The sequence below is a fragment of the Zootoca vivipara genome, chromosome 6, assembly GCF_965207765.1.
Source record: "Zootoca vivipara chromosome 6, rZooViv2.hap1.1, whole genome shotgun sequence".
NCBI lineage: Eukaryota > Metazoa > Chordata > Lepidosauria > Squamata > Lacertidae > Zootoca > Zootoca vivipara.
In genome coordinates this window covers 20,174,656-20,192,589 of record NC_142589.1, presented here as the reverse complement: position 1 = coordinate 20,192,589, position 17,934 = coordinate 20,174,656, and the positions used below count along the sequence as shown (strand labels likewise).

General features: G+C 47.2%; 1 protein-coding gene and 1 non-coding gene across 2 annotated transcripts; one reads left to right on the top strand and one right to left on the bottom strand.

Moving 5' to 3' along the window:
- Positions 1-676: 676 nt before the first annotated feature.
- Positions 677-9,304, bottom strand: LACTBL1 (lactamase beta like 1). The gene is made up of 6 exons (XM_035120612.3): positions 9,168-9,304; positions 6,481-6,590; positions 5,568-5,725; positions 4,495-4,742; positions 3,753-3,858; positions 677-1,752 (listed from the first exon to the last, which is right to left on the bottom strand). Exons 1-6 carry the CDS (start codon positions 9,271-9,273, stop codon positions 777-779), a joined length of 1,704 nt encoding a protein of 567 aa, XP_034976503.1. The 5' UTR covers positions 9,274-9,304; the 3' UTR covers positions 677-776.
- Positions 9,305-13,806: 4,502 nt separating this feature from the next.
- On the top strand, positions 13,807-13,879 carry TRNAK-CUU (transfer RNA lysine (anticodon CUU)). The gene has a single exon. It is a non-coding gene; the product is annotated as a tRNA-Lys (tRNA).
- The last annotated feature ends 4,055 nt before the right edge of the window (positions 13,880-17,934 follow it).

Sequence of the window (17,934 nt, the reverse complement as noted above, 5' to 3'; positions counted from 1 at the left end):
GGGCTGGCAAACTCAGGTCCAAGAGCTTAGTGCAAACTCCCAGGTTTCTCTGCCTGGCTCCGCTGACCCTCCCCGGCCACACCCCCATCTTCCCAGGCCACACTCTCACCAATGCTGCTTTGCACCCTCCTTTAATGTTTTTGCCTGACTGTACAGTACTGTGTCCTTGAACTCAAATGACTCTAGCTTGCCTGGATGGAGGATGGAAAGGGTTATGTGAATGCGTCTATCAGCTAGTCTATTGTACAAATGTCACACTCACATTCATTGATCCACCTGCTTTTGCCTCGGCTCCGCCCACCCAGGCACATGACCCCAGGAAGGAGTTCTTGAAGGGAATGCAGACCCCAGGCTGAACAGGATTTCCCTGCTACTGGTCTCTTTGAAGGGCCCAGGCATTTCCCCTCTCTCTTTTCCTCCAAGATTTGAGATTGCCCCTAGATCAAAACCTAGGCATGGTGAGAACTTGAATGTGTCCCAAGAAGGCGATCCCAGAAGCTGTGTTGCTGTTGCAGGGGGCGGGGAACTGCCTCCCAAACTTTTCATGTCTCATTAACCCATAAGGTGCCTGGGGGCATGTCCAAGTGGACAGCCGTGGAGTTTGTGTTGGGTATCGGAGAGGAAAGAGGAGGGAAGAGGAGAGCTAAGCCATTGGTGGAGGTGGAAGTCCTCGGTTCCTTGCCACCTTGCTCTTTCTTTTCTGCAACCCGGTTGTTGGACAGCAGAACAGCAGGGGGAAGTTGGTACAGGGAGCTCAGCACCCCTTCTGCTAGCACTTAACTGTAGAACACTGGCTTGCGCTGGATGCGCACGACATTGTACGTGTTCAGACCCGGAGCATCAAAGCCAGGGGACAAGCCCTTGCGATCGAAAGGGTAGAAATTGAAGAGCTGCCCATCCTGGGTCTCCAGGGACACAGAGGCGGAGCCTAAGTGCAGGGTGCATGGGAATTCCTTATCAAACACCACCTGGAAGACGCGGTCCTCAAGGTGATGCAGCTTGATGGTCCGGTAATTCTCCGGGATCAGCTCCTCAATGTGCGGCCCAAACTGCTGCATGACCAGCACTCCGCCGCCCCCAACCTTGATCTCGTAGAAAGTCAGGTTGGAATAGGTGTAGTAGCCAACGTAAGGAGTAGGGCTCGGCGGTGGGTTGAGGCTCTTCTCTGCCTCGCGGAAGGCGGACTCCATGGCGGGGATCAGGTACTCGTAGGTCTGAGCTACGACGTCTCCTCGAGGGCGGGGACCAGCCATCAGCACAATGAAACTCAGGCGGAGCTTGGGGACCAGGGAGAAGGTGGCCGAATAGCCGTCCAGGTCACCGTCCTTCCTGATGATGTCATAGCCCAGTTGCTCGTTGATCTCCCAGGGCGTGCCGGTCTTGTTGGCAAAGTATTCGCTGGAGCACTTGAAGAGGGGCGTCAGCATGGTCTTCACGGTGTCAGGCTCCAGGAGACGCCGGTGGTACGTGCCCAGGAAGACCATGGCTAGTTTGGCCAGGTCAGCAGCAGTGGAGTACATCTGCCCAGAAGGTCTGTACCAGCCCAGGTCATAGAGGGGGGCTGCCTGCCCGCTGCTGTAGAAACCCACAGCCATCTGAGAGCGGATGGGAGGCGTGATGTCAAAGCCCGTGTCTTCCATCCCCAAGCGGTCAAGGATGTTCTCAGAAACCCAGCGCTGGTACTCGCCTTCTGCAGCGTGTTCAGCTAGGACATGGGCCATTAACGAGAAAGCCAAGTTGCTATAATGACATCTGAGGGGAGAGAAAGAGAGATAGAAAGGAGCAAACTTTTTCCCCAGAGTGCCCACTGAGCTTGACCTGAAATACTTGATGCCGTCATCCCACCTGCATCACAGAGACATGGATAAAGAATGTCAACTGGAACTTAGCATGGTGCTAATGCATCTTCTTAATGCAAATTTTACAGAGATGGGTGAAATTGATTATTTGGTGCTGCCTTACTAAAAGACAATGGAATACCTTTCTAAGTCATTTTGGGCTTACATATTGGCTGGCAGGGACAAAAGAAATACTGTAATGGGATCTGCACTGTTGCAAAGATTCATAAAAAGTTTCTGTTTCCGTTTGGGTTGGTCACACCATTTAATTCCTATGGGTCTTTTTTGAGTAGGACTATCACTACATATAACTCTATGTACGTTTACTCATGTTATGCTATACATTATATGATTTTTGTGTTTTGTGCGGGGGTTGGACTAGATGACCCTCAGATTCTTTCCAACTCTACAGTTCTATGATTGAATGAACTAGAATTTGAGGATGAATGAAAAGTTGCCAAAATGAGCAACACTCCACAATCTCTGTATACTTCCAAAAATCTCACTGAAAAGAATATCAATACAATGGTGTGTACAATCACATAGGAAGCTGGTTCATCTCACTCAGTATGCCAACACTGACTAGCAACAGTTCTCCAGGATTTCAGACCAGGAGTCTACTTGGAGATTGACATGGATCGAACCTTCTTCTGTGTGAAAAACGGGAGTTCTACTAAGCTACACCACTTCCCCAAAGGATGTAGATAGATACACATCAGAAGGACATGGTAGGGAAACACTTTTCATTCCATCATCCCCACACTCTCATAACTGCCTACCGAATGGATACTGCTGAAGGGGTCTGAATTGCAGCCAGATCCATTGTGAGATTAAACACTTACAAAAATATCTTAGGAGAGGAAAGGGATCAGTTAAGCTGCTTTGACGATTTCTCACACACGGAGCACGTACATCACCGTTTGGTGTCAAAGCCAGAACTGCAGTTTTTATCATGGATCAGCTCCTTGAGCCTATCCAGCAATACACAAAACCTTGGTTGCAGGCTAATCCATTTCAGCCCTTCAACCGGACTAGTAAACTAGAAAGCTGTCACAGTGAGAAAAGTTACAGGTAGGTAGCCGTGTTGGTCTGAGTCGAAGCAAAATAAAAAAAATTCCTTCAGTAGCACCTTAAAGACCAACTAAGTTTATATTTTGGTCTTTAAGGTGCTACTGAAGGAATTTCTTTTATTTTACAGTGAGAAAACCAGCTTTTGTTTTACACCTGTACGAATCCAGGTAAAGTAAGATCGTTGTCTCACTCTTTGAAGCCTTAAAACAGGTGTGGGGAGATTTTTCAATGGCTGCATTCCTTTGTGTGCAACCATCCGGGATCCTCAGGCCAGTGGTGAGCAGGGCCAGAGGCAAAAGTGGGTAGGGCAATCAATGTGACACTTGCCTTTATACAGTAGGCTACATTGCAACCAAACAAAGGCCAGCAATTTCTACACCTACACACATCTCTCCTTCCTCCATCCAGGCGAACAAGAGATGTTGTCACAGTTCAAGGACACATTCCAGTCAGCCAAATGTAAAGGAAGGCTGGAGAGGGGTGTGACCCAGAGAGAGGGCATGGAATGTGGAGACCCTCAGGGACCAGATAAATAGGCTTGGAGGACTGCATACCATCGCCGGAAATGTGATTGGAGAGTACTAGGTAGGGTACGGTCATTCCAGCTTTCCTGTAGCTCCCCTTCTTCCCTCTCCCCTGTGTTCTCCTTCTATGGTGTTGCAATTAATAACTGCAACAGTTTGGAAACAGTCTATCTGGCTTCAGCTACAAATCAGCACCAACCCATTCGGCTCTGTAGTGGTTTGTATCTGCTTCAACCAGATTCAGACAGGGCACAAATGAGCCCAATTTGGTTCAGTTTGGCCAAACATGGTGCAAAGCCCTAGCCTAGGGCATTCTCACCTGGTTCCTGGGTCAGCCACCAGGACATCATCTTTCAACAGTGCCAATGCTTCTTGGGTTGTCCCTTTCCACAACAAAGTGGTTGAGCGCAGCCGTCGGGGCAAACCTGCAGTATCCGAGACATGAAAGAGAAATCACTCATACTATCTACTGATGTCAGTTGGGAAAGAGGTGCAAGAGGCTCTCACTTGCCAGATCTGGGTGGTTTAGAGCAAGGGGGAGTGGATTTCAGGCTTGGAAAAACAGAGCCAGGAGATACAAACTATAGGGAGGGGTGATGGGAGTTTTAGTACAACAGCGCTCATGTCTCAGCCTGAGGATTCCTCATCAGAGGATGACTCGGAGGCCCTGGAATATCACCAAGCTTTGGATCAGGCTCAGTTGGAGGATGAGGATCCTTGCACGAGACTATTCGGGGTTGGAAATATGCAGCACAGGAGAGATTGGTTGCTGAAAGTGAGGCTGAACAAGTCCTGAGCCCATGGGAGAGATGGGGCCTTTTATGAGACTGACAGTAAACCCATTCTATCCAGAGAAGCATCTGGCTGCAGACAAGAACTCCTCAGGAATCAAGTCTTCACAAAAGTAAGATCCTTCTCCCAAAGAGACCTCTGGAGAAAGACAAGATGATAGGCATCTAATGAGGTCATGGTGTGGCTCCATCTCAAAAGCCTCAGTGCCATGCTGGGATTGCTGATCAAACAATGTTTGACAGGTTCTCTCCACACGTGCAATCCCTCACCTGAGAGCTGGCTGGCCATTCTGCGCAAAGTCACCGGGGACGGCTTGAGGGGCAGCGATCCCTTCTCCAGGAAGATCAGTCCATCCGCTGAGTATCTCTGCTCCGACTCTTTGAGCCGCCCTAGGGGGTTCTTAATGGTGAAGCTCTGGGCATAACGTTCTATAGGGTCGTCAAGTGATGTCACCTTCCCTTCCTCCCACAGCTTGTACAACATGATGGTGGGGAAGATCTTGGAGACACTGGCAATCCTACCAGGCACAAACAAACCACACGTAATCAGCTGGAGCAGGGACAGCCAACAGGACACCCTCCAGACATGGTTGGATTTCAGACCCAGGCTGGAACATAGGAAGCTAGCTTCTACCAAGTCAGATCTTTGGTCCACCTAGTTCAACACTGCCTGTACCAATGTTTCCCAAACTTGGGTCTTCAGCTGTTTTTGGACTACAACTCCCATCATCCTAGCTAGCAAGACTAATGGTCTGGGATGATGGGAATTGTAGTCCAAAAACAGCTGGAGACCCAAGTTTGGGAAACATTGGTCTATACAGACTGGCAGGGGCTCTTCAGGGTTTCAGACAGGGAATCTTTACAAGGCCTACTTGGAGATGGTAGGAATTGAATCTGAGACCTTCCGCAATCAAAGCACATGCTATACCACTGAGCTACATCCCATGGGCAATAGTCAGGTATGATGGGAATTGTAGCCCAATAGCAGATATGCAGGCTACCCTAGGCTGTGTTGGCTACCAAAGGACTTCCCATGGAAAGCTTCCTTTTCTTGGAAATATTCCAGAACAAAGGATTTCCCTCACACCTCCTCCCCATGGATGTCATTTGCTGCAAATGGAACCTCTTCTTCACAAGTGTCATTGAAGCACATAGTCCAAGAATGTAGACTGGAACATCGGTGTAGTTCAGAAATGACTACACTGACCGGTAGTGGGTTTCTTGGGTTGCAGGCAGGGGTCTTTCTCAGAGAAGACACTGCACACAGAAGTGTGCAGGCCATTGAGACAAGAGACTCAGGCCGTTCACCTCACCTGTCCAGCTGGAGTGAGCAGCAGGCTCACCTGTAAATGGTGTATTCGTTGGGGATGCCAGAGAAAGGGTCGGAGTTGTTGCGTTTCCCAAAGTTTCCTGTCCATAGTACTGTGTCGTTGTAGATGACGATCGCCGACAGAGCTGGCAGGCCAGGGCTCCGGATTTTGTGACGGAGAAGCATGTCTACCTGCAGGAGATTTGAGAAGGGTAGAGAATGGAGAATCAAAGACCTTCATCATGTAGTCAGATATCTTTGGCCTACCCATCTATGAATGCTAGATAATCACTAAGGCTGCAATGAATTTTCACCTCCCTGAGAAACGCTCCCTGAGAAAACCTGAGCTGCTCCTTTTCCACTGCTGTTCCTTTATTGCTTCTGCTTTCTGCTGGGTGTCATTCCCTCTGCCCAACTCTCTGCATGATAAGTGATCACACAAAGATTGTGAGAACAAGCCTGTTCTGTTTGGGTGATGATGCCAGAGAGTTAAGCCTAGGGTCAGCGCTTCCTGCCTACACTTTGAACAGCCCCAAAATGTAGCCAGTCAGACAAAACCGCAATGCTAAATCGAAAGCGAGGCTTCCTACTCACACTCTGAATGGCCAGCAATGGAGTTGTGATATTGGTTGATATCATGAAGCCAGCTCAGAGGATGGCAGGGCTTCCCCCACTCTCTCTGAACTTACTTTCTTTAACACAATGTGTATAGCCCTTAACTCGATGAAAGATCCCCCCCTAAGCAGTTAAAAAAGGAAAATCCATTAAGAAAGGCCAATAAAAACAGGAGGAAGTTAATGCAGCAAATACAAATAAAACCAGCTCTCTTAAAACCATAACACTTCATAAAATCGCAAAGTTGCCTGATAAAAATTACATGCCTGGATAGACTTGCTGAAATGAAAAATGCTAACCCTCCACCCTCCATAAGTCTCACCACAGTGTACCTTTTCGAGGGCATCCTTCAGTATTGGGATTGGATGGTCCAAAGGCACGGGGTCTGGGTAACGGGGACACATCTGTACCGCTTCTGGCCTGACCTCCATCACTGATGGGGCTATGAACAGAAACAGAGACAGAGTGGTGGGAATGCCATGGTTCAGGTATCTTGAGGAATTTGAGAGGAAGTGTAATCTAGTGGTTAGAGTATCAAACTAGGACCTGGAAGACCAGGGTTCAAATTTCCACTCAGCCATGAGGCTCACTGGCTGACCTTGAGCCGGGCACTGTCTCTCAGCCTGACTGACATCACAGGATTAAATGGAGATACCTTGAAAGGTGTGACATAAATGCAGTTATAAAGGAACAAACGTTCCAAATCAATAAAATATTTCTACTGTCTTCCTATCAAACTGGCCAATGGAGCTTTGAAGGGTAGAACAAACACACCCATGGGAAACCTGGAAGTGATGCATATAGGCCCCAGCTTTTGGATCTTCAATGATTATTCCTGTATCAAAGGGGGTGGACTAGATGACCCTTGGGGGGTCCCTTCAAACTCTGCGATTCTATGAGTCCCCCACCCTTTTAAATTGTCACCACTCTCTTCTATCTTGGCTGTTACTGAGTGAGAGGCTGTTGGGAGCTTAAGCTGCCTGTGTATAAGAACAGAATAAAAATAAAAACCTGCTTATTCACAGCGTAATGATGCTGGATTGTTAGGGGTGCTGTAAAGCCAGGGAAGGCAGCTTAAAAGCCAAACAAGGACACTCTCCCCTCCACCCTGCTTTTGTCTCCCTTCCCTCTGCCTCCTTCACAGCCTTGAGCTCCCTTGAGCTCAGAACACCAGCTGCGTTCTGAAAACCTCTTTTACCAGCAGCTAATATAACCGGAATGGAAAGGGGCACGTTGAGAAAGGAGATGTAGAATTACTTATCTATTGACAGTGGCAAGGCTGTCTGCTTCATTGTATTGGGGAAAGATCACTTCCCCAGTTAACAGAATCTGGGGCACTGGTATTATGGCTAAGATAGTGTTTCATGGCAAGGTTTAAGACAATAGACAGAGACATAATAAACATATTTCTCAATGGTTAATCAGCAGCAGAGCAGTTCAAATAAAGCAACAAGAAAACATTTGCAATGCAAATGCAATACCTGAAGGAGCGTCTCCACCCCCATCGTTCTGCCCGGACACTGAGGTCCAGTACCGAGGGCCTTCTGACAGTTCCCTCGTTGCGAGAAGCCAAGTTGCAGGGAACCAGGCACCTGCCCTGTGGAACGCCCTCCCATCAGATGTCAAAGAGAAAAACAGCTACCAGATTTTTAGAAGACATCTGAAGGCAGCCCTGTTTAGGGAGGCTTTTAATGTTTAATTGTTTTATTTCATTTTTCTGTTGTAAGCCGCCCAGAGTGGCTGGGGAAACCCAGCCAGATGGGCGGGGTATAAATATATTATTATTATTATTATTATTATTATTATTATTATTATTATTATTATTATTATGCATTTCTGTAAGTGTATGAGAAAAGCCCAGATGGGGGCAACAGCAGAACCTGATTGAAAAAAAACATTCCTTCCACTTTCAGTTTACCAACTGCCTCGGGCAGTTCCGCAGATCAAAAGTGGTCAAATGGGTTTTGCATAAAAATATGCGTTAAAAAATATTCTCTCTCTAGGCACTTCTTTCTCGTTTTATTATTTTAAAAAGATATATTTTGTATGCATTTTGAGCCAAGGATTGCATCAGGATACTCGAGAAGCGTGGAATCTGATCTGCACACTAGTCCAGGAAGTGCAGATCAACACCCTCCAACATTTCTCTAATGACTATAGGAACATCCTATTCAACGACAATTTTATTATTTAAACCGCATCCATCTTGCAGGGTTGCCACAGCCACTCTGGGCGGCTTCCGACATACATTAAAAAAAAAACATAATAAAACATTCAACATTAAAATACTTCCCTTCACTGGGCTGCTTTCAGATGTCTTCTAAAAGTTGCAGAGTTACTTATCTCCTCGGCTCGGGGTGCAGCATAACTCCAGGAACCCCCCCCCCAACATTTCTCGAATAGGGATGTCCCACCCTCCCACATTTCTCCAATGAAAATAGGAAATGCAGGACATCCCGAGATCAAATTAGAAACTGGGATGGCTTTCATAAATCTGGTACTGCCCCTGGAAAATAGGGACACTTGGAGAGTCTGCAGATTAGGTCAGCCGATATGAGAATTTGCAAAGACTAAATTCCTTTAAAAACCCCTAGTTGCCTGGTAGAAGTGTGAACCATACATGCCAAGTTCCTCTCTGAAAAATAAGGGACCAGACCGAAAGTAGCATACCGGAAGTAGCGCGACGGCCATTTTGGAACTGGGCGGAGCATGCTCAGAAGTGACTTTTGATGCTGCTGTGCCCAGTTCCAAAATGGCTGCCGCACCAGAAGTCCACCCAGTTCCAAAATGGCCGCCGTGCCAGAATAAACCGGGGAAAAACAAAAAAATTCCGTTTTTTTCGGCTGGGGACAGCTGGAAAAACGGGGGTTTCCCGGGGAAAACGGGAGACTTGGCAGCTATAGTGTGTGTGTGTGTGTGTGTGTGTGTGGTTCCCCCCCCTGCTACTCTGGTGAGAAGTGCCGTGAAACTCTTTGGCCAGAATGGGCTCGTTCAAATGGGCACCTGGCTCAATACTTACTGGGCTCCACTTTGGGAAGGCTATACTGCCAGAGGAAGCAGCTGGTCATGGCAACCGAGAGAAGGAAGAAGACGAGGAGAGCCACGTGGATTAACTTCACTTCCATAGCAGAGAGCCGGAAGAGGCTGTGGCCGCCAGAGGCCTGCTGGGAGCAATGTTTAGGAGAAGTTTAGCAAGGTTTTAGAATCACAGCTGAAACCATGGAGTGCTACACGCAGCCTGGAGAATTACATTTTAAGAAGGACACCGGGGAAAGGGTCGTAGCTCAGTGAGAGGGCAGAAGGTGCCTGCCACAATTCCTGGCCCTGGCCTGAGATGCTGAAGAGCCACTGCCAGCGAGCGTAGACAATACTAGCCTACATGGACCAATGACCTGACTCAGTATAAGACAACTTTCTATGTTCTTGGGAAGTGTGTGTGTATGTGTGTGTGCCCTTCAAGGACAACATTCCACCTTTTATATGTTCCCTCTAAAAATTGCTTGCTTGGGCAGGGTCCTTAGCTGCCAAGTATCCCGTTTTTCATAGGGAAACCCCCGGATTTTAATCCGTTTCCCGCTGTTCTCCTGAATGGAGAAAAATATTGGAAATCCCCCAGATTTCCTACCTGCTAGGGAGCCTCCATTTTGGGTGCCGCTTTGCCCATGTGTGGGCACCGGAAATCGAGCAGAGCGGCACCGGAAGTCACTTCTATGCATGCCCAAAGGCCATCTTAGTGGTGGCCGCATGGCGGCAGCCGTCACCAAGATGGCCACCGGGCATGCGTAGAAGCGACTTCCGGTGCCGCTCTGCCCGATTTCCGGTGCCCACACATGGGTATAGCGGCTCCGGAAGTTGCTTCTGCGCAACTTCTGGTGCCGCACCGCTGCTGATCCCGCATTTTTCAGCGGGAGACTTGGCAGGTATGGCAGGGTCCCTTCTTTGTCTCTACAAGGAGGGGGACAAACTAGAATTGATTTACTGTGTCTGTCCTTAGCTCTGGCGCCCCCTACTGTTGGCCTCCCTGTTTTTCACCCTACCAATCTCAAAGGGCATCATCCACCACTGGCCTTATGAAAGGATACCTTTTTCGCCAATGGTGAAATGGCCAACTGTTTCCTACACTCCTCTGATTCTGTTAGACCTCCTGTGTTGGAGGCAGTGATGCTTCTGCATAACGGTTTCTGGGAATTTCAGGTGGATGCACTAAGGCCCTGTTTATGGGGTTCCCATGGAGGCATCTGGCTGGCCACTGCGAGAACTGGATGCTAGACTAGATGGGCCATGGGTGTGATCCAGCAGGGCTGTTCTTATGTTCTCATCTATTCTTTAAATTAAGGGCTCATCCACACCTCCACTCATCCCATGTGTAGAAAGCACGGGTCTGAGTGGTTTCCCCCTTGCTCCCTTCCTTTCCAAGAGAAAACCCATTCTTTAGTGCCAAATCAGAGCAAACAGCAAGCCAGAGAAAACACAAATTGCTGCTTGCTCCCTGGGGTGAAGCAGCAGGACGAGAGGAAATGTGGGTAAGCTAACATAATAAAAAACATAGCTGCCAAGTTTTCCCTTTTCTCGCGAGGGAGCCTATTCAGCATAAGGGAAAATCCCTTAAAAAGGGGGATAACTTGGCAGCTATGATAAAAAATCTCCAAGCCTTTGATACAAAAACAGTTCTGTAAAAAGCAATAACTTTCAGTAATATTTCCTAGTTAAAGAAAGTAAGATAAAAACAAAGCAAATGTATGCATATCAAAATAAAAATAGAAAGCAGAGGTGTGGGAGTCAGAATTGAGGAAACATTGGGAAAACTAAGTTTTAAAGAGGTATTCAAATGTCATTCCTGTCTGCCTCACTGATTGCCTTCAAGGGACAACCCAGTGGTTGTGGAACAACCAGCAGGGTCTCTTCAGAAGATCTCAAACATTAGCTTAGTCTGTATTAGGGGAGGTGGTCTTGTAGATATCCTGGCCCCAAATTGTTTCAAACAGCACCCCGCTTTCCAAAACATCACAGCTTCAGAGAACATAACAGGCACCCCTAGATCTTGACCATTTTCTTCATCTATTGGGTTGAGACCCATAAGGGAATCGCTGCAAGCCCCATGGTTGACCACTTCAACACCATCACATCCCTCCCCTAACTAAATAGCAGTTAACAAGCATGGGGGAAAGTGAGAAAGAGAGGCTATATCTAGGATACAAATTTAAACCAGCTCTATAGAATTTTAAGTGGTATAGGATTCCCTCAAGGAACTTGGAAATTTTAGTTTAGGGCAGGTGTCAATAATTTTCTGTTGAATTTCTCCCTCCCTCCTTCCCATAACACACACACACACACACACACACAAATCCCAAAGAAGCCTTTGTAATAATAAAAAGTATCCCTTGTGATGGAAACTTCCACAATAGCCTTCTCAACTCTGACTAAATGTGGACAACCTGGGTACCTACCTAATTCAAATGTTATGGGGAAAAAATATGTAGCCATATTTGGCATCCACATTTCTCTGAATTTTGCAATGCAGTTTCCCAGCCAAGTAATGACTATGAAAATGTATCTGCAGGGGTACAATGTGCCTTACTTGGTAAATAGCATACAGGAAAATGGCTTTGCAATAATAATAATAATAATAATAATAATAATAATAATAATAATAATAATAATAAAGTACTCGGGGCAAAATTCCTTACACGTGTATAGAATTCTCACTCAAATACTGCAAATTTCCAATAGGGACATTTTAGAAAAATTGAAAATTGATGTGGAAATGCGGAGAACTAAACTTAAGTTTGGAAAAAATAGCAAGAAGCAGAGAGAAAGTGAAAGCGACCGCTTTGCCCATCCCTGGGTGCCAGCCTCCCCCATCCCTTGCCCACCTTACCAGTAGGACCTGGGGCTACTGCAAGCCCAACAGAAGGCACTCCCTCCTTCTGCAGTCTCGAGGTCTTCCGGGCAATGCCATAATGGGCAAGCTGTCATCCGTGATGGAGCCACAACCCATTAAAGGACGACTCTCCACCGTGTGCTGGGGACACCATTGCTGATTCTGGCTGTTGTGGGTTTGCTCCTGTCCCCTTTTGACATTCCCCCCCCCGCCACACCGCATCAGCTGCAGGCCTCCCCCTCTCACCACTGTCCTCAGGGACTCCATAGCCCTGCCAACAGGGTGAAAGCCAGAGATTTCCTTGGCTAAACCCCCTGGGGGAGGGGGCTTAAGCTGCTATGCGCTCTGTTCGTGCGCTCTGGGATCCCCGCAGCCTGGCAGATACTGACCCCAAAGAACTGGATTCTCCTTTCAATCTGCCTCATTTCAGTACACACACACACACACACACACACACACCCTCTGTCTCTTTGCACAGCAGCATCTCACCCTGTGGATCCCAGAGCAGTGTCTGGGCCCCAGACATTCCCATATAGGAACCTTGGAAACTGCAATATCCGTGTCAAACCATTGGTCCAGCTAGCTCAGTGCTGTCTACACTGACTGGCAGAAGCTTTCCAGGGGTTTCAGGCAGAGGTTTCTCCCAGCTCTCAAGGGAGATGCTGAGGTTTAGATTTGAGACCTTCTGCAGGCAAGGGAGATGCCCCACCAGCAGGCTACGTAAATGCAAAACAGGGAGTTCCCTCAAATCTCCTGCAGACGGGAAAGCAAAAACAAGTCCAACCCCTAACAGATTTGCTCTTGTGAGTTCACCGCAATGTAATTTCACTCTGGCATGTTAAAGGAAAGCAACAGAGCCACTGAAACAACCAGTGATATCAATTTTAAAACCAGACAGAGTGCAATCTGAGCAAACTCGGGGGAATGGGGGAATACTTAGAGTTGCTTTATATTTACTTTATTTTTTTTAAAAGGGTTGTTGTGAATAGCAAAGATGTACAACTCAAGGTGAAACAACACGCTATCTTGGAAAAATATAGGGTTTCCAAACCAAGACTTTGCTGCTGTAACATAAACATGGGGATTTGCAAGGATGAACTAGCGGGTGAGAATGGAGTGTTTATTTCCTCTGACATCCACTGATTCTCCCCCATAAATGACTCATCTTTTTTTGGCCTCAGAACATGGCAGTGGGGTGGAGATAGGTTAAAACTAGCACGCACAAAATGTTTCTGCCATTATGTCCCTTTAGGATTCCTTTGGGTTTGGCCAGCTTTGCACTCTGCCAAACCTGCCCACATTCTCAATTAACCCTGCAGCCACAGAGACGTTTGCCTCCACACATTTGCTAAATGGATAGAGGGAGATCAGGGTTATGTCTACTTAGCTCAGCATTTGATACTAGTGGACATCCCACCGGTCAATTTCGATTTCTCCCATTTTTCCAATCTCAAATCCAGTTTCCCCACATTTCTGCATCAATTTGCAGTTGCTTCATTTCATTTTAAAAGGTTTCATGGGCATTAGTCAGAAACACAGGATTATATCCAACGCTAGTCCGATTAGTCCCACTGAATTGAACAGACATGGCTAAATTTGGTTCATCGATTTAAATGGGTCTGCTCTGAGTCCAATTTAGTTGGTGACATCCCTTACATTAATCCTACCACAAACATTTCTGAGAGCTGTTTTCTTTAATAGCATGCATCCCCCCCCCTAAAAAAAGTCATTTTCACCAATATATCCTGAATGTGTAAGAACAAGGGCAACTAAGGAAGCTGGGGTAGCTCAGTCGGTTGAGCATGAGACTCTTAATCTCAGGGTCGTGGGTTCGAGTCCCACATTGAGCAAAAGATTCCTGCATTGCAGGGGGTTGGACTGGATGACCCTTGCAGTCCCTTCCAGGTCTACAATACTATGATTCAATGACCAAGGCTGTTTATATGGGGCATCATGAAAGGAGACCACATTGCTAGTCCTTCTGGCTGCAGTTCCATAGCCACGGAAACATCCCTACCAAGGCTGGTGCTCCACTGGTTGCTACCCTACTGGGTCTTCTTTGGGAACACAGGAAATCATTGGTCCATCTAGCTCAGCATTGCCTACACTGACTGGCAGCAGCTCTTTGGGGTTTCGGGAAGGGAGCCTTTTCCAGGCCCACCTGGAGATGCTGCTGGGGATTGAACTTGGGACCTTCTGCATGCAAAGCAGATGCTCTGCCATGGAGCTGTTCCCTTTGATCCCCCTAAGCTGCAATAATGATGATGATGATGATGAAAACATTTGTGCTGGGCTGAGGATTGGGGCAGGTATGTCTGTCTGCACCCTGCACTGTCAGTCTCCACCAGCTTCTGCCTGATAAATGACATCAGTATTGCTCCATTAGTGCAGGATTGCTGCTGGCAGGAGCCCGCGGGAAGTCCAAAACTGGGGCATTCCAGGCACAGGAAGGGGAGGAGTGGGGTCCCACTGCTAGCATGGCTGGTGCAGTGATTTGCCTGGCTCCCTGCCCGCCTTTCACTCAGTCTGGTGTGAGTGATGGGCCTGTACAGGTAAAAAGGTAAAGGACCACTGGACGCTCAATTCCAGTCCAAGGCGCTCATCTCGCTTTTGTGCCGAGAGAGCCAGCATTTGTCTGCAGACAGCTTTCCGGGTCATGTGTCCAGCAGGACTAAACCACTTCTGGTGCAATAGGACACCATGACAGAAGTCAGAGTGCATGGAAATGCAATTTACCTTCTCGCCACAGCGGTAACTATTTATCTACTTGCGCTGGTGTTCTTTTGAACTGCTAGGTTGGCAGGAGCTGGGACAGAGGAACGGGAGCTCGCTCCATCATGGGAATTCGAACCACCGGCCTTCTGAGTGACCTTCTGTAGTGGCAGCATGAGCCCTGCCTCTCCATCATGTCCTCCTGCTGCCTGCCTGGAGTTTGGATTCTCCTGTTGGTTCCCTTCCAGCCCTTCTGGCTTCCCAGAAGCACCACTGCTTTCACCCAGGAGCAGGGATTAATCCTACGAGAATGGGGGAGGGGGAGTTTGCACTTCCCTCTCACGGAGAGATTGCATATTAATTCTCTCTAATGCTTCTCAGCCATGGAGGCAAAATGCGGGGGGGGGGGGCTGACCTCAGCTATTTATATAAAAAAAAACCTTCAATCTCCTCTCAGCATCTGCTGGGGGGGATTACCCTAGCCAATGGGCAGCCCCATCCTTCTCTCCTATAACAAGATCCCTGTGGGGCTGATGACACTCCTGTGTGGTCTGTTTTCTCCTTCCTTGAATCCTCGCTGCCCATCAACACACTTTAAATTTACAAAGCAAGAGGCACAGTCAGGATCTTTTAAGGCAGAGCTTATCTGTACTGACCAAGAGATGCTCAGTCTGCTGAAGAACATGAAGGTCAGAATGAGGCCTACATAGTCCAGCATTTATTTATTTATTTTGCAAGGAGCCAGTCAGTACTAGGTCATCCTGCACATCTAGGCCAGTGGTCCATTAGACAACCTCAATCTTCTTCTTCCTGCACGGTTTGCAAGCAGCGGTGGAAACAATGAAAAATATCTGAGTTCTACAGGGCCGGCCCTACCATGAGGCAGAGTGAGGTAGCTGCCTTAGGTGGCAGAACCTGGCTTGCAGACCTTCCAAGTGTAACTATTTTCCAAAGACAGTCCCGGATTTACAGAAGCCGTCCCAGTTTCTGATTTGATCCTGGGATGTCCCGCTTTTCCTTAGGACGACCCTATTTTCATCAGAAGTGACTATTTTCTTTCCCCTCCCCCATTTAATCACCACAACAACCCAGTGAGATAGGTCAGGCTGAGGGGCCGTGACCTTGCCAAAGTCATCCAGTGAGCTTCATGGCAGCATGGTGATTTGAACCCCAGTCTCTCCCAGATCCTAACCACACTAACCATTGCACCACACTGCCTCTCAAGGGATGAAGTATTTCAGGAGGTGATTCCACCTATTGATGGGCAGCTGACCCTCTGCGTCACCATTCCCAATAACAGGCAGGGTGAAAGTAAGACTGTAGGCTTCTTCGCTGATTTTTATTTTTATTTTAATCATGTTATTTAGAATGGAAGCCAGGCTGGGGTAGACATGGGCCAGTCTGTGAGTTTCTCATCCGCACCAGTTTTATTTTATTTATTAAATTTCCAAACCGCCCTTCATCGGAGGATCATAGTGGTTTGCAATACAAAAACAACAAAAATGCATAACATAGAAACAGGCAAACCGGCAGCCCCCTCTCTACACAGTTCCTAAAGGTGAAGGATCCCATCCTCTTTTGCATCTGGCTCTCCATCTGGTTAAGGAGGAAGCCCCAGCTAACATCAGGATCCTGTTCTATTGCACTCAGTGGGAACTACTCTAGGTGGGTATGCAATGGCAGCCTAAACCCTCATTCTGTGTCCCACACTTACTATGTTTTGGGAGACAGTGCTGAACTATATTAATAAGACACTATAGGAAAAAGTAAGATTTTTCAGAGGTCAATATGCTCTTGAGCTCTATACCCATTGTATGGAAATTGAGAATAGGGCAGTGAAAATGGATTCTAAGCACCCTAACAGTGGCCAAGAGACTGATACTAAAGAATTGGAAGAACAGAGGTACAATTCTGCTCAATCAATGGCGTGACAACATTGGCAACATATGAACGGACAGCTTATAGACACAGACTGTCTTTGGATAAATTCAATGAAATTTGGAATGAGTTTATGCAGAATATATTAGGTTATTGAAAAGTGTATGTGTATTAGGATAATAAGAATATACATATTTGTATATGAATGTATGGTAATGTAACAGTATTGTTTCTTTTTTCCCCATTCTCACTTTTTCTTTCTTCTTTTCACTCTTTTTTATAAAAGATATTTTCTTAATAAAATATTAATATATAAGTTTTTTTATTAAAAGAAAAGAAAAGAAACCCTCATTCTGCTTTCTGCCCTACATTGCACTACACATCCTATGGCATGGCGCAAAAGAGTTAAATATTTGTGCTGGATCATGCTCAGAAGGAGAAGACCAATGATATCTATGGAACTCATGAAACTGCCTAAAATGCAGATCACTGGTCCATTGAGCTCACTGTTGTCAACTCTGACTGGCAGCATCTCTCCAGGGTTCCAAAGCAGGGACGCTGCCTGCCCAATCTGGAGATGCTGAACCCAGGGCTCCTGAACCCAGGGCTCCTGTCTGCGAAGCAGGAGTTCTACCGCTGAGCTGCAGCCCTTCCCCAAAGTGCCAAACTTGCAGAACTGCACTTGGAATGATTTGTTTTAAAAACCACCTTGGCTGTGTTCCCCTCCTGACTGTTGGGGCTGTTTTGTTTCCTCGCCCCCAGGCAGCAGTTAACTTGCAGATACATAAATTAACCTATGCAAATGAGAAATAAGGCAGAGGATGGCAGACCTGGCCTTCTTATCGGAGAGCCCAGGTTGCGGCACCCAGAGGGCAGCTGCAGACTCCCTCTCCCCTCCCCTCCTTCTTATTGAAGCTTACCCGAAGCTGCAGGCCTTCCATAGCTCGCTACAGTTTTTCCTTCATGGCATCCACCAATATCTCTCAAAATCCAGGGAGGTGGTCCCTGAAAGAGAGGTAGGATCAGTTAGAATAGTAGTAATCCAGTGATTGGGAGACCTGGGAAGCAGGTGCTCCGAAAGTTCCCATGGCCTCCAATAAATCTTCATCATTTTTCCCTCCTCCTATATTTGCAGGTAGGGTGTCTTCCTCTGGCCTCTCATGCCTCTAAAAGCCCAAGAAAAATTAAATGGGTGCTATGGTGCTGGCCAGGCGTTTGGGGCTATAGGGGCACTGCCCACCTCCCCAATTCTGTTCTGGTAGACTTCTTAATTTGAGAGTAATCCAACAAGCAAAACTGCCCCTACTTCCAAAAA

Coding starts and splice junctions, on each gene's coding strand:
- LACTBL1 (XM_035120612.3), bottom strand. CDS start 9,273: ATGGAAGTGAAGTTAATCCACGTGGCTCTCCTCGTCTTCTTCCTTCTC. Junction 6,591..9,167: donor CCTTCCCAAAGTGGAGCCCA/GTAAGTATTGAG, acceptor TTCTGTTCATAG/CCCCATCAGTGATGGAGGTC. Junction 1,753..3,752: donor GTGGCTGACCCAGGAACCAG/GTGAGAATGCCC, acceptor CTCTCCCCTCAG/ATGTCATTATAGCAACTTGG.